This window comes from Xenopus tropicalis, chromosome 1 (assembly GCF_000004195.4).
Source record: "Xenopus tropicalis strain Nigerian chromosome 1, UCB_Xtro_10.0, whole genome shotgun sequence".
Taxonomy (NCBI): Eukaryota; Metazoa; Chordata; class Amphibia; order Anura; family Pipidae; genus Xenopus; species Xenopus tropicalis.
Genome location: NC_030677.2, coordinates 109,417,361 through 109,434,350, shown reverse-complemented (window position 1 = coordinate 109,434,350; position 16,990 = coordinate 109,417,361). Strand labels below are relative to the sequence as shown.

Sequence of the window (16,990 nt, the reverse complement as noted above, 5' to 3'; positions counted from 1 at the left end):
AAAGTACACATTCCCCCGAATCTAAAATGGGTACCCATGTCTTTCTACTCCAAAGTACCAAGCCGCACAGCTTTTCTAAAGTTAGCAATTTTGATGACATTTCCAAAAATCCCCTCAAAGCTTCCATTTTGAAGCATCTTATCTCCCACATAGCATTAGGTACCAAGATAAAACACCCTGAATTTGAACGCCAGGGGTCCACTGAACAGTTTGATGCCCAATATGTATAGGTTTACCTAAGTATGTGGCATGTAGGGGCCCCAATGTGAACATACCCCCATATATACTGTCATTTCTGTCATTTCAGCTCATGCAAAATCAACACATTTACATCATTATATGTGGGATAAAGCTACAAAAAAGTACGCTCACCCCAGAAAGTCATATATTTTTGGAAAGTACACATTCCCCCGAATCTAAAATGGGTACCCATGTCTTTCTACTCCAAAGTACCAAGCCGCACAGCTTTTCTAAAGTTAGCAATTTTGATGACATTTCCAAAAATCCCCTCAAAGCTTCCACTTTGCAGCATCTTATCTCCCACATAGTGTTAGGTACCAAGATAAAACACCCTAAATTTGAACTCCAGGGGTCCACTGAACAGTTTGATGCCCAATATGTATAGGTTTACCTAAGTATGTGGCATGTAGGGGCCCCAATGGGAACATACCCCCATATGATCTATCATTTCAGCTCCTGCAAAATCAACACATTTACATCCTTTATGTGGGATAATGCTACAAAAAAAGTACATTCACCCCAGAAAGCCATATATTTTTGGAAAATACACATCCCCCCGAATCTATAATGGGTAAATATTTCTTATTGCTACAAAGTACCAAGCTGTAAAGCTTTCCTAAGTTTGCAGATTTATATGACATTTTCGAAAATCGCATAAAAATGTTGCAATTTGCCGCATTTATCTCTCACAATTTCTTGATAAAGATCAGATAAAGACAAATCACCCCAAAAAGGAACACCAGAGGTCTACTGAACAGTTTGATGCCCAATATGCATAGATATACCAAAGTCTGTGGTATGTACTGAACCCAAAATGAAAATAGCGCATAAGGATTTCTCGCCTGCCAGCTCAGCTTTTGCACACAGAGCCCCCTGTCAGTGTATTATGTGCCAAAACTTCCCCTAACCATACAGTGACCCCCACAAAACCATATATTTTTGGAAAGTACACATTCTGACAAATCCAACAAGGGTAAAGAGTCCTTTCTACACCAAAGTACCAATCTGCAGAGCTTTCCTAAAGTTATTGGTTTTTATGACATTTCAGAAAATCGCCTAAAAATGTTACAATTTGTCGCATTTATCTCACACAATTTCTTGCGTACAAAGGCAAGTCACCCCAAATAGGAACACCAGAGGCCTACTGAACAGTTTGATGCCCAATATGCATAGATATACCAAAGTCTGCGGTATGTACTGAACCCTAAATGAAAATAGCGCATAAGGATTTCTCGCCTGCCAGCTCAGCTTTTGCACACAGAGCCCCCTGTCAGTGTATTATGTGCCAAAACTTCCCCTAACTATACAGAGCCCCCACAAAACCATATATTTTTGGAAAGTACACATTCTGACAAATCCAACAAGGGTAAAGAGTCCTTTCTACACCAAAGTACCAATCTGCAGAGCTTTCCTAAAGTTATTGGTTTTTATGACATTTCAGAAAATCGCCTAAAAATGTTGCAATTTGTCGCATTTATCTCACACAATTTCTTGCGTACAAAGGCAAGTCACCCCAAATAGGAAAACCAGAGGTCTACTGAACAGTTTGATGCCCAATATGCATAGATATACCAAAGTCTGCAGTATGTACTGAACCCTAAATGAAAATAGCGCATAAGGATTTCTCGCCTGCCAGCTCAGCTTTTGCACACAGAGCCCCCTGTCAGTGTATTATGTGCCAAAACTTCCCCTAACTATACAGAGACCCCCACAAAACCATATATTTTTGGAAAGTACACATTCTGACAAATCCAACAAAGGTAAAGAGTCCTTTCTACACCAAAGTACCAAGCCGCAAAGCTTTCCTAAAGTTATCGGTTTTTATGACATTTCAGAAAATCGCCTAAAAATGTTGCAATTTGCCGCATTTATCTCACACAATTTCTTGCGTACAAAGGCAAGTCACCCCAAATAGGAACACCAGAGGCCTACTGAACAGTTTGATGCCCAATATGCATAGATATACCAAAGTCTGCGGTATGTACTGAACCCTAAATGAAAATAGCGCATAAGGATTTCTCGCCTGCCAGCTCAGCTTTTGCACACAGAGCCCCCTGTCAGTGTATTATGTGCCAAAACTTCCCCTAACTATACAGATCCCCCACAAAACCATATATTTTTGGAAAGTACACATTCTGACAAATCCAACAAGGGTAAAGAGTCCTTTCTACACCAAAGTACCAATCTGCAGAGCTTTCCTAAAATTATTGGTTTTTATGACATTTCAGAAAATTGCCTAAAAATGTTGCAATTTGTCGCATTTATCTCACACAATTTCTTGCGTACAAAGGCAAGTCACCCCAAATAGGAACACCAGAGGCCTACTGAACAGATTGATGCCCAATATGCATAGATATACCAAAGTCTGCGGTATGTACTGAACCCAAAATGAAAATAGCGCATAAGGATTTCTCGCCTGCCAGCTCAGCTTTTGCACACAGAGCCCCCTGTCAGTGTATTATGTGCAGTAACCCCCCCCCTAACTATACAGTGACCCCCAGAAAACCATATATTTTTGGAAAGTACACATTCTGATGAATTCAAAATAGGTAAAGTTATTTTTGTACACCAAAGTTACACCTGGCAAAGCTACGCTAAAAACAGATCAGGAACACTTATATAGGGATAAAATGTGATAAAACCACAAAAATTGTGCAAATCAGTGAAACAACAAAATAAGTTACATGACAGTGTAATTAGTGGCCAGAATATCTGATCCAATAGTTACGCTGTCAAAATAAACAGTTTTTAGGTAAAAGAAAATAAAAACAAAGTGGTAAAATGAAAAAAAAAAAAAAAAAAAAAGCAAAACAAAAAAAAACCAAAGTGTTTGTGTATACATGTGTGTACATGTGTAAAAGTTGTGTGATAGTGTGTAAGTGTGTATATGAGTGTAAATAAGTGTATAAAAGTGTGAAAAATGAAAAAAAAAAAAAAAATAAAATAAAATAAAAAAATGCTAAAATGTGTGCTGTAAGTGTGTGTAAATGTATGTAAGTGTGTATAAATGTATGTAAATGTGTGTATAAGTGTGTAAAAGTGTGTAAATGCAATAAAAAAAAAAGTCCTTACCTGTTCCTGAAGACCGATCGCCTCCTTCCTCATTTGGGCCGGCGCTGGGGGAGAGGGAGGAAGCAGGAAGCAGCAGATGCGATGCGATCGCATCTGCTGCTTCCTGGAGGGTCCTGCGAGCGATCGGCTCGCAGGACCCTGATGACAGCCCCCCTGGCACATTGCCCAGGGGGGCTGTCATTGTTAGAAGCCCTCTGCAGCGGCGGCACATGCCGCCGCTGCAGAGGGCAGCGCTTAAACGCCAACGACGTATGAGACACGTCGTTGGCGTTTAAGCCCTTTTACTGCCAGCACGTATGCCATACGTGCTTGGCAGTAAAAGAGTTAAGCCATGTTCTAAAAGGTGTTCTATAACACTTATTTGGTTCATGCTAAATGTATGTACAGGTATCGGACCCCTTATCCAGAAACTCATTATCCAGAAAGTTTCTGAATTATGGAAAGGAATCTCCCATAGACTCCATTTTAATCAAATAATTCACAGTTTTAAAAATGGTTTCCTTTTTCTCTGTAATAATAAAACAGTACCTTGTACTTGATCCCAACTAAGATATAATTAATCCTTATTGAAGCCAAAACAATCCTTGTTGGTTTAATTACCGTTTAAATAATTTTTTTAGCAGACTTAAGGTATGGAGAGCCAAATTATGGAAAGATCCCTTATCCGGAAAACCTCAGGTCCCGAGCATTCTGGATAACGTGTCCCATACCTGTACTGTACCTTTCCTTAGCATAAATCACTTTTTAACAAAGCCTGCCACAAAAAGAAGTGAATTTTCCTATAAAATATTATAGGCAAAATTACTTGCAATAAGCTATTACCACTTGTATGGTATTTATACTCCAGATCCAGACATTTGTAAATGCTAATTTTACTTTTAATCACAAATTTGCAGCAAAAATACTGAATTTGAATTCAGGTTTCCAAAATTTGAATTTTTCGGATTTATATGTTGAAAAAACACCTGAAAACTTGCATATAAAAATCAGGATTTTTGAGGTTTATTCAAAATTTGGAAAATGATGAGTAGAATGTGATTTCAGTGTATTCAAGTTATTTGTTTTTACAGGATAGAGTTTTTGAAATTTAAGTTTTAATGTTATAAGGGCTTTTCTAATTTGAGAAAGCTCAAAAATAGAATTTTTGATAAATCAGCCCTATTGTGCCTTAGCGCTCTGAGCCATGTGCCAGAACAGACAAATGATTAAATTGCTGCTGACTGCTCATGTTGATAAGTGCAATTAGGTTTAGATACTTTGTTTAAATGTATATCAGCAATATTTTTATGCCTAACGCTGCACCTACTTTTTGCAAATGAGCCCTACTATGTTTTATTAGTGATACAATGTGCCCTCAGCCTGAAAACACTAAAAGGCTTATATAATACCCAAGTGCAATGTCCAAAATGCAATTTTTGGATACAAATATCCAAGGTTGGACTGGGCTGTCCAGACCCAATCCCTGTTGGTGCTTCCCCGCCCGCTGGTGTTCCTCCCCTGACGCGTGAGGGTCAATGTTTTATAGTCAGAATTCCAGCTTAATTGCAGGTGCATAGTAAGTAGAAAAATTTGAAAAGACATCCAATTTTTTATTTTTTTGTTTTGTCTTAATTCAGTTCCAGTTTTGTTCCCATAGACTTCAATAGCGTTTTCATGTGATAAATAGTGAAATACATTTTTCTCACTGAATTGCATCTGTCTCCATGAAAAAAACAGGAACTGAATTAGGAGACAAGCTTTTCTCATTAAACTGAATCTGCCCAAATATCTGTACTTGGAGATAGAACTGTATAACATATACTGCAGATAGCAAAGAGTGGTGGCAAATGGAATATTCTCTAGTTGGACAAGTGGATCATTAAGAACCATTGAATTGGATGAAACGTTGCCTATTATGGAACCTTAATTAACTATGTTACTATTTTTCTTGCATTTACTATTATTGATGGCAGAATTTCTTACACAAATGCTTGAGATAGTTTTTCTTTCCAAGCAAGATTTCCATATTCATTATAAGATTTAATCATGCAAATCAAGATTATTTATATTTTTTTTTCTCCTGCTTTAAGGTTATACTGGTTTTTAGTGGTTTAGTGGTTTTTAGCATCTCAGACCTGGTGACTAATTTAATTGAGACAAAATTGATGAAACTAAAATAAGCAGATGGAAAATGAATATCTGGAGAAGCCATTTACCTATTTAAAAGTATTTTTATGATAAATGTATTTTTGTTTATTCTTCATACATATGGGTGATACCTATTATGCAACAAGCTTAAAGTTTCAAAGGAGAATGAACAATTACACCATAAAAAATAAATTGAAATATAATTTACTGCTGCCCTGCACTGGTTAAAGCTGTGTGTTTGCTTCAGAAAGACTACTATAGTTTATATAAACAATGCTGCTGTGTAGCAATGGAGGAAATTGAGGGCTAAATGGCACAGGTTAAATTCTGGATAACAGATAACACCAATATATTCTTCAGAGCTCATCTGCTATGTAGCTTGTGCTTTTTTGCCTTGTTCAAGTGAAATGGCTGCCCCCATGGCTACACATATTTATATAAACTGTAGTAGTCTTTCTGGAGCACACACACCAGTTTTACGAGTGCAGGGCAAAACTGCATTATATTTTCATTACTTTAAAACACTTTAATTTTTTTGGTGTTTCTGTTCCTTCAAGGTAGAAGTCATGTTTTGTTCTGGTTGGTTGCTGGGCGCAAGCTCCTGTTTGTGTGTTGTTCTACAGATCCTGTGAAGGGGGTTGCATTTATTCATAAATCCAACCACTGCAAAGAATTTATGAATGTGTAGTCAGTATGTGTGGAACTCTTTGACAGACAACATTTGCCTGACAAGCTCTGATCAATATCTGAAAGTGTATACAACAAATCCAACATGTACTATATATCTATATATTTGCTGATTCGGTTTCCTTCAATATACTGTGCCAGACTATCCTATTGGATTTATGTCTTTTTTTTAATTGCCTTAAAGCATAGTTTTGCATATTATAAAAAACCCCAGCATTTTAGATAATAGATTTCATACGTGTAGCACCTTCTTGTCACTCCCATTCCCGTTTAAAGGAGAACCATACCCCAACATAAATACTTAACCAACAGAATTATCCAGGTTTATATCTATTAAAGAGTTTACCCAAACAGGAATATACTGTATAGCAGTAAAGGGACACTTTATGTTGGCACAAGGTGCTAGGGTTCTGGTACCTCTTTTTACTCATTCCTTTTCTAGAACTGTAATTTTCTAAATATGGTTTATTGTTAATGTACTGTAGTTGGGGTGTGGGCATATTTACAAATACAAATAACATTTTACTGTGATTCATTCTTGTCACCCAGTAAGTTAAGTTGTAACTTTTATTAAACATCTTGTTTTTAGTACACAATGTAAGTCCACGGGCAGAAGCTTACAAAGCACAAAATGTGTCTGATGATAGATGAGGCAGGGTTTTAGGCAGACGCACCTTGCTGTGAAGTCACTGGGCTGTGCATGACCTGCACTGCCTGACATAAAATTTTAATACTATTTTCAACTTATTTATGAAACACCTCAGAGGCCTTTATGGAACATGAGAGAAATAAGAAGATTTACACATACAATTATCACTACAGAGGAAACCGTTTTATATGTAAAGATGTTTTTTATTGAATACATTGTTGTAGTGTCGAGTAATAATTGGCAAGAGTAATTTTCATTATATAGCCCTATTGTTAAAAAATTATTTATATATAATCCTGTATATGCCATCTTGGAGTCAGGAAGTAATTTTTTCCCCTCTGCGGCAAATTAGAGAGGCTTCAGATGGGGTTTTTTGCCTTCCTCTGGATCAACTAGCAGTTAGGTAGGTTATATATAGGCATTATGGTTGAACGTGATGGACGTATGTCTTTTTTCAACCCAACTTACTATGTTACTATGTTACTATGTATATATATTCCACACATGCGTATATACAGTATATATATATATATATATATATATATATATATATATATAGAAACAAGTTGCTGGAAAGCTGCACACCATAAAATACAGATGATACCTGGGTGCCCGTGCAGATAAACGTGGATACACAAGGTTAAAATGACAGCACTCGCAGGCAGTTTTTCATGAAGAATCACAAAAGGTTTACATAAGAAGATTTGAGGCTTTATTCAGTCCGACGTTTCAGTTCCTGTCTGGAACTTTCATCAGGGACAGTCCCTGATGAAAGTTCCAGACAGGAACTGAAACGTCGGACTGAATAAAGCCTCAAATCTTCTTATGTAAACCTTTTGTGATTCTTCATGAAAAACTGCCTGCGAGTGCTGTCATTCTAACCTTGTATATATATATATATATGTGCACAATAGGCACACCCACAGATAGAGAGGAGATAGAGATAGGCAGACATAAATAGATAGATGATAGATAGATAGATAGATAGATAGATAGATAGATAGATAGATAGATAGATAGATAGATAGATAGATAGCAAGGATGTATGGAGCAGGAAATCATCGGGTGTGATAGCATCAGTAAAGCAAACAGAAACCCAGGCTTCATAGAAACTAGCTAGTAATTTAAACACAGGTTATAGCCCCTACCTGGCAACTATTATTTGTGCCTATCATTTACAGTGGAGGGCTCATTGACAAATGACTAGGCTTAAGTGCTTTGAGTGCTAAATCCTTTAGATCAGTGCTGTCCAACTTCTGTTGTACCGAGGGCCGGATTTTTCCGACCTACGTGGTGGAGGGCCGATAATGGAAGCCAGTTTTGACCACTCCCCTTTTTTAAACCACACCCACTTGAAACCACACCCATGTTATCACATGATCATACCCATATTAATGGTTGTAGTACAGCAAAAACCTGCCATACTCTGCCTGCCCTACCCTGCCTGTGTGCCATACTCTGCCTGCCCTACCCTGCCTTTGTGTGTGCCATACTCTGCCTTCCCTACCCTGCCTGTGTGTGCCATACTCTGCCTGCCCTACCCTGCCTGCGTGCCATACTGTCACTGTGTGTGCCATTCTTGGCTGGTTTGTGCCATACTTGGCCTGTGTGTGCCATACTCTGCCTGCCCTACCCTGCCTGTGTGTGCCATATTCTGCCTTCCCTACCCTGCCTGTGTGTGCCATACTCTGCCTGCCCTACCCTGCCTGCGTGCCATACTTTCACTGTGTGTGCCATTCTTGGCTGGTTTGTGCCATACTTGGCCTGTGTGTGCCATACTCTGCCTGCCCTACCCTGCCTGTGTGTGCCATACTCTGCATTTCCTACCCTGCCTGTGTGTGCCATACTTTCATTGTGTGTGCCATTCTTGGCTGGTTTGTGCCAAACTTGGCCTTTGTGTGCCATACTCTGCCTGCCCTACTCTGCCTGTGTGTGCCATACTCTGCCTTCCCTACCCTGCCTGTGTGTACCATACTCTGCTTGCCCTATGCTGCCTGTGTGTATGGCACACACAGGCAGCCTACAGTGACACAATGCTGGCACTGCTACTACAGTCTGCACAATAACTATATATTAAAAAACTTTTTAATTGCAGTACCACCTCAGTATATGTTATTTTTGTAGTATGCAGGGATTATTTGTGGGTTTCTACTGCTCCTGAGGTGTGAACAGGGGAACAATGGGGGGGTGATTACAGTCTGAGCCTGAGGTGTGAACACTGCAGGGGTTGAACAATGCATAGATTAAAAGGTGTGAACAGTACAGGGGATTACATATTTAAACAATACAGCCTGATTACAGCCTGAATCTGAGGTGAGAACCATGCAGGGGGGGCAGTTAATCACAGTACTGATACTATTTAAAGCTTACACAAGAGTAAGCCATCAAAGCAGCCAGACAGGTGGGGGGCCACACAGAGGGGGGCCGCCAGTTGGACAGCACTGCTTTAGATCATTGGTTCTCAACCTTCCTAATGCCGCAACGCTTTAATACAGTTCCTCATGTTGTGGTAACCCCCAAGTGTTCTGATGGTCTTAGGCGACCCCTGTGAAAGGGTCGTTCAACCCCCAAAGGGGTCCCGACCCACAGGTTGAGAACCGCTGCTTTAGATGCCATGCACCATTCACTTTTGCCTAGGCCATGTTTAATGCAAACTCAACTCTTTGTCTTGTCCAGAAAATCTGGAGCAAGGTGCAGATTGTAGGTCCAAGCAGTGTAAGCCCTGCACATAGCCTTAAATACAGGTCTTCAAATTCACCTTTCAACTGCAAATACAGTTCCCTACATGTGGACACCCTGCACTCCTCTTACAGGTACAACTCTTTACACCCTATACAGGCAGGAAGGCACAAACCCTGGAGTGAAAGGGTAAATTGTGGGCAAAATTTATTGTACCTGTTTCCTGCACTTTGCACCTTGCATACTACAGGTATCGGACCCCGTTATCCAGAAAGCTCCAAATTACGGAAAGCCTGTCTTCCATAGACTCCATTATAATCAAATAATTCAGAATTTTAAAACTGATTGGGTTAATTAATGTTTAATTGATTTTTTTGCAGACTTACGGTATGGAGATCCAAATGACAGAAAGACCCCTTATCCAGAATACCCTTGGTCCCGAGCATTCTGGATAACGGGTCCTATACCTGTATTGGTAATTGAGCTGGCTCTTGGCTCTTTTAAGTAGCACAAGAATCTCAAAGCTTGTTATGTTCATGAATTATTCTGCTGAAACTTGCTTGCCTTTTTCCATAGAGAGCAATTGGTCAGAAACTGAATGACTTTCCCTGCAGCTTAATCATCACAGGTGAATCTCTCTATGTGTCCTTTGTCTTAGAACACCCTAAGGACATCATCATCATTAATTCTTTGGAGCACGGAAAAGTAAAGCTTCATTTTTTTAACAACATTGGTAAAATATTACTTTAAAATGCTAATATCTTGCATTTTCAAAACACAAGATTTGTAAAAAAAAAAAATATTTAGATAAGATACAGAAGTGTTCTGATTTTGTTTTTCAGGGAATATTAAAAAAAAAAATCTGTTTGGCCTCTATAGGGTTATGTTTATGTTATGCAAACTTACATTTGGGCAAATTAGATGTGTTTCAGAACTGCTTCTGCAAAAGGGGTTAAGTAACTTGGAGAGCCATAAATAAATGGGCAATGCAGCACAATGTTACAGTACTTTTGGACTCATTTATAAAGATGTTAGCATTATAATACACTATAACCTAGGTAGCCACAATTAATCAATGCTGAAATAAACAAGAAAATCAGTTCAATCGAGCTGTATTTCTGTCACTTGTCTGAACTGTCATCACCGTCATCATATACAATTCAACAAGATGTCATTCATAATGTGTCCCCTGTGGCTTATCTAGAAAAAAATACTAAAGGATGTTTTTCTGGTCATCTTGTCAGAATCTCATGGAGAACATGATTCAGAGTTTGGGTCTGACAGCTAGGCGGCTGAATTAAAGCCATTTGCATGCTAATTTCAAATGTGCTTAGCTGGTTGGCAGATCTAGAGCAAGTAAAATGCTCTTCATGTTTAGACCAATGCTTGACTGATCTAGCCCTGTTAATGAGCAAATTATGGTAATGTTCGTTATCACAAATGCATAGAAAATTCAAAAGAGTTAATCAATCTAATGTTATTGTTTCTTCCCCTGTTCTTCTAAATAGAGAATGTTTTACTTATACCTACTTTTCTTTTTTTTCTTAATGGCTGCTGTGCACAGGTTGATCTTCTACATTCACACCTACTGCTCAGTGTGGGTGTATTTCTGCAATGTTTTTAGAGTTTTGGCAGATGTAATTTTCAACCCTGCCCAATCATGGAACTGACTAATATTCACAGTACATGAATATCAGTCAGGACTGATGGGCCACCGTACACACAAATATAACTGTATGGTACTATTTTATCTGTGCTTGTATGGTCACCTTAAAGCTATATGCAAGTTAGCCAGCAAGTGGCACTAGATCCATCTCTGAACTTATATAAGACAGAGCCTTGCTGGGGCACTTTCTCTCTTGGCCTGTGAACATCAGAGACAGCAACAAGACCTTGTGGCCCGACCTTCTGGAGAGGTTGGGGCCTAGACTAGCTAGTGATAACAGTGGCAAGTTCACTCCAAGAGTGAAAGGTAGAGAGGGCTAGATAGCAAGTACAGCCTGTTGTCCTAACAAGGAGTGGGGTAGAGCCCATGAGGCAAAGTGGGAACTGTGCGTTTAGGTGTAGGTCATAGGAGGGCTTATCGGTAAAGCTTGGGCACTGTGCATATGGTCACCACAGGGTAACGGTCCCTAGTGAGCAGGGAGCCCCTGGAACAGGCTCGCTGTAAGGCTCTCTGTTGTATCTAGATGAGACAAGGGTCCTGGAGGCTTTGTGTGTGAGAGAGAATATGCAGAAGTATTGTGCATTATATTATTGTTACCCTTCGTCTGCAACCAGAGCCCGGTCTTAAGTCTGCCCCCCTGCAAGAAGTGGCTGTTAATAAAGTGTGTTTGAGTTCAATGCAATCGTGTGAAGATGCCTACTTCTTTCAACAAAGGCCATGCACCTGCTTGTGGTAACTGTAAGTGGCTGCTAGCCACGGGTAGCCACTTTACAGGTATATTTGTCACTGATATATTGTTTTTATATAGCACCAACATGTTATGCTGTGCATTATAGAGATTAATCTTTATTTAAATTTACACAATAGCAGGCACACTGGGGTCAAGTAATCTTCCTGTATGAGCAGTATGACTGTAAGAAATCAGAGTTAACACAGGTAATAATCTGTGTCTGATTTGCTTCCAGTCCAGGCCCAGATTTGTGAGCAGGCCAGAAAGGTATGGGCCTAGGGCAGCAAAGATAAGGGGCGGCATACCCCCACTGGCCACATCTTCACTGGGGACTGGGCAAAATATTTTTACAGCCATTCAAATCTCTCGCCCATCCAGTACCCAGCGGAAGCTGAGTGAGAGGTAGTGCAAGCAGCAGGGGGGCCTTGGGGTGCAAATTCTTTAAATCCAGCCCTGATCCAGTTGCAAGTTTATGTTTTGATACATTTGAGGCAAGTACATCAGAAGCAGCTCACCTTCACTGCTGCAATTATGCTGGAATTATAGGAACAAATGCTGCATTTTTCATATGGTCACCATGGTGACTTGCATCCAAAATTGCACTTTACACACTAGACTTGAGGTTGAAAATGAGCCTTACTGTGATTGTGATGCCTTTGTGATTTTTATTAAAATGCAGTACAACTGCTTCTACTGAATTTTATTGTAGATTTTTATGTTATTGGTCATTTAATTAACTATTTAAGAACATCGAATTATTGGCCTATTTTAAGACAACACATACCCCTACATGTCCTGAAATTTATGACTATATTATTAATGTATTCCTGAACAGCAACACAGAAACGTATACAAAAGAAATCTATTTGTTCAGGCTGCTGCTTGTGTTTTCATTAAAATCAAATTACCAGGTTGTACAAATGGCTATGAACATCCCAGTAAAGCATGTTTCTTTAACACGCTTTTATAATACACCAGTGACCCCTTCCAGTCAGTGTCTATTCAAACCAAAAAAGACAGCATGGCTGACAGCAGGGTGGCAAGAAAAAGGGCCAAATCCAATTGTTCTGTCCTTAGAGCACAACACCAGAAGAAGTGAGGGCCTTGTCACAGCATTTTCTGCTGATCAGCTGGAACATGCCCAAAATCCAATTTAATTACAAGGAATCAACATTTTATTTAGACCAGAAAGCACATTCCAGCAGATCATTGTTTTCACCTTTGAAACGTGTATATTGAAATGATTTAAGCACAACCAGTATGATGAAGGGAAGCTGCATTTTAACCCACTAGTATCCATTATTTTACTAGTAGGAAAACAGAAAAACAAAAATAGTTGTTTTCATGAGAAATGTTTTGGAAGGCTACTTTGGAGTTCTGCATCTGTAGTTCAAGAAGTGCAGGCCCTCCAGTTGCCTTCTGGTCTATATCATACTGAAACTTAACTGTGACCTTTATTTATAAAATTGGATATCAAAGTAATGGAAATAGCCATGTATCAGTTCCTGACTTGGTAGATATATATAAATTTACTAAAATAACATAGATGCTACCATAGATGTACCCATTAGAGTTACCCAGTTTGGAGGAGATTGATCAAAATGTACTGATGGTTGGTTACTAAGTGTAACTAAAGCAACACATAATAGTTAAGTTAGCCCCACTGTCTCTAAAAGTATAACTGCTTTCATACAGTCTGACAGTTCCACCAACTAATATAATATACTAAACTAATATAATATACTGTATTTCTACTTGCAGTCCATTGTGTCCCAAGGAAGTTATAATTACATGGTAATCCCCTATAAATATACAATATCCCATTAAAAAACATTGTCCTGGACAGTATAATAACATTGCACCCCCTTAAACGTCAAGCACCAGGGCTTTTTAATGGCTCATTACCTTAAAGGGAATAGCATTCTCTGCAGACCTTATTAGAACAATTCATCTGCTGATTATAATTAAATGCTTACATTCTACTAAAATATATATAGAGAATGCCCAGCTGAGGCAAGCAATGACCCCCCCCCCCCCCAACTCAGTCTAACAGTTTAGTATCAATATGTGACTCATGTGTCAACTTGTTTATGAAAACTGGAAAAAAAATTAGACATGTGTAGAGATTATTAGTTTTGTGGTCACAGTAAGCTAGAAACTAAAGCTCAACAAAGAAGTAGGAAAGAAATACTGCACATCTGGGTTTCATAATATCACATAATATCAGGAGCAAAGTTTGCTACAATTCTCATCACCTATAGCAACCAATTAGCAGGTAGCATTTACTGCTCACCTGTTTAAAAGCAAACATCTTATTGGTTGCTATGGGTTACTGCATGGATGCTATGGGTTACTGCACCTGGGCAAGCTTTGTGCCCTTTAATTCACATGGGGGATATTTAATAAGGTTTTGTACTAGCCCAAGGGAACTCCCTAATGCAATTTCCATAGCTAGCATTTAATAGATATATATAAAGTTTTCAATAATATTTTAAATATTATTTGATAGTTCGACATATAAAAGTTTGTATGAGTACTTTGTTTACATTTTAAAATTCTCCAAGGCACAGGTTCAACTTAATTCTCAGTGCTTACATATAAGGCATAACAAATGCATTCACAGTGCAGAGAAGAAAAAAAAGAAAGTCCTTATCCTCAACAATGCTTTGTTTTTTCTTTATTTATCATCCATATAAAAAAAGATAAACTTGACAGTGCACTTTGCCTTAAAGATGTATTATTGAAAACTCACCAGGCACCATTCCTGTCAGCGTTGGAGCAGAGTAGCTGCCCTGTCCAGCAGGGGGGACATGTGGAGGGTACCCAGGGAGGGTGGTGCTCGCCAAATCCCGACCTAAAGAATGAAGCACAACAAATCACCAGGCGAGAACTCACAAATGCCAGGCATGTTATTCTACATCTCCCCAAGTGCCAAGAACGCTGCCAATGAATTTGTCATGGTAGCGCAGAGTGAATATCAAGATATCTTGATATGCTTGGCAGGTCAAGGCATTATTTTTATCTGTACACAGCAAAATATTTGGATCAACAGGAGCAGGACAACATTAAAGACAGATGAATGCCTCTCTCTTATCTTAGGCAAACTTTTAGTTAAAATTAGTTATTACAGTGCTTCCTGCTTGGATGTTATAATTTGCAGCACCTGATACTTCATTTTAAATATTATGTTGCCCTAACAGGCTCCAAGTTTGCATTGGTTGAAATATATAGGCTGCATATATTTTATATTATATATATTATATACTGTATATATATATATGTTATCTCCGTCTGCACTCTCTCCAGCAATCCGAAGACTGAAATCTCTTCCGGGTGCTGCACACGCTTGTATTACATGTTTAATCACAATAACTGTGCATCATTAAATCCAATTTATTCCACAATTAACATCTTGTTTTGTTACGTCAACGTTTTGGTTCTGGTCTGGAACCTTATTCTAGGGTTTGACATCTAGAATAAGGTTCCAGACCAGAACTGAAATGTCGATGTAACAAAACAAGATGTTAATTGTGGAATAAATTGGATTTAATGATAACGGAGTGAGCACAGTTATTGTGATTAAACATATAATATATATTATATACCTTTGTATATTAGGCACATTCACTCACCCTGACGCAGTGAGCAAAGTGCACTTTTGCAATGATTTTTTTTCTCAATATGCACTGGGTTTTCCCAGAATTCATGCATCATTGCACATTCAATAGCAGGGACATGTAAATAAGCCCTATATTATCCAAACTCAGATGCATTTTATAGTTTCCCTGTTTTTCAGATATGTGATAAAGGAGACAATTAGATCACCTGGAATTATTGTGTTAACCTGGTGACTACTTTTTGGCTGAGCTCTTCCCTGTGATGCAGGTAATGCCACAGGTGTGGGCATGAAATCAATAATAAGCCATGGAATTTACAGAGGGCATTGAGGTCAGGCACAACAGGACTTTAAATTAAACACTGATAGGCAGAACACAATTATCTATCACGTTTAAGTGGCTCCATGAAATTGGCAGCCAGGAGAATGTGTCAAGTGGATGGAGAATTTGCAGTAAAAATTGGGAAATTCTGGATGACCACTGAGGGTAGCTGGAAGCCACCAGCTCTGTAATTTGTTATGCAAACCATATAATCTGATTATTTCAACTGCAGAGCAAAATTCTCCCTAGTGTGAAGCCATATGCAAAAGTTAGTATTTTTTCACCTCATTTGTAAGGTATTACAAATGCTGACAAATGTACACAGCCAACAAAAAATTAATATAGTGTAATGTATTGTTGCTGTGTATATGCATTTACTGTGTGTATGTGTGTATGCATCATTTACTACATGCGTAGGTCTTAAGATTTTTTTTCAATTTGCAGTAAAATAAGCCATGCACATCAGATAAGATTGAAAAGCCCATGTTGCTGGATTACAATCAGCTGCTGCACATTGACTAACACCTGCAATGTGCCCATGGTGAGACCATTTCTATGGCAATAAACGAGCATCTGCAATGTGGCAGTGCATTAAATGTATAGACTATATTTTAGATGAATGCACTAAATCAGTAAGGCCACAACAATAACAGTTATAGCCCTGGTTGCATACACAAGATGGGTGTTTCATTGGTATGACTGCTGCCTTGGAGATCCTAATAACAGCCAAGGCACTGCCTGCAAGAAGTTTGTAAGTTCTCTTCATGCTGCTGTGAGTTTTCTCTAGGTGCTCTGAATTCCTCTCACACTCTAAACACATACAGGCAGCTTAAGTGACTAATAATAAAACTGACCATATAATGTGTAAAAGCAATAGTGACTTTAAAGTGTAACCTCCACTAGTTCAGGGGCTCATTGTATAATCTCTATAGAGTACTGCATAAATATGCTGGCACTAAAATATTGAATTCACCAAGGGAGTAAGGTGAATGGTGGTGTGAAAGCAAGTCCACAACACTGGGGTTAGTAACAACCACTGCATTTATGTCATTATAGCATGACATTTTAGTTATAATGTGATGAAGGGTTAAGTCTCCTAATTTTTCAGAATATTCTCTTCCCTTTATTTTTTCTGAATCTCTATAGATTTCATCTGATGAGATAAAAAAAACAGATTTGCTGTGTTTGTTTTATTATGAATC

At 38.7% G+C, this 16,990-nt stretch overlaps 1 protein-coding gene across 1 annotated transcript in view; it reads right to left on the bottom strand.

Moving 5' to 3' along the window:
- The window catches only part of pax5 (paired box 5), a 120,718-nt gene that overhangs the window by 14,529 nt on the left and 89,199 nt on the right, over nucleotides 1–16,990 (bottom strand). The window contains exon 8 of the mRNA XM_012953200.3: nucleotides 14,603–14,704. Coding sequence (XP_012808654.1) covers nucleotides 14,603–14,704 — 102 coding nt within the window. The remainder of the gene's footprint in view (nucleotides 1–14,602; nucleotides 14,705–16,990) is intronic.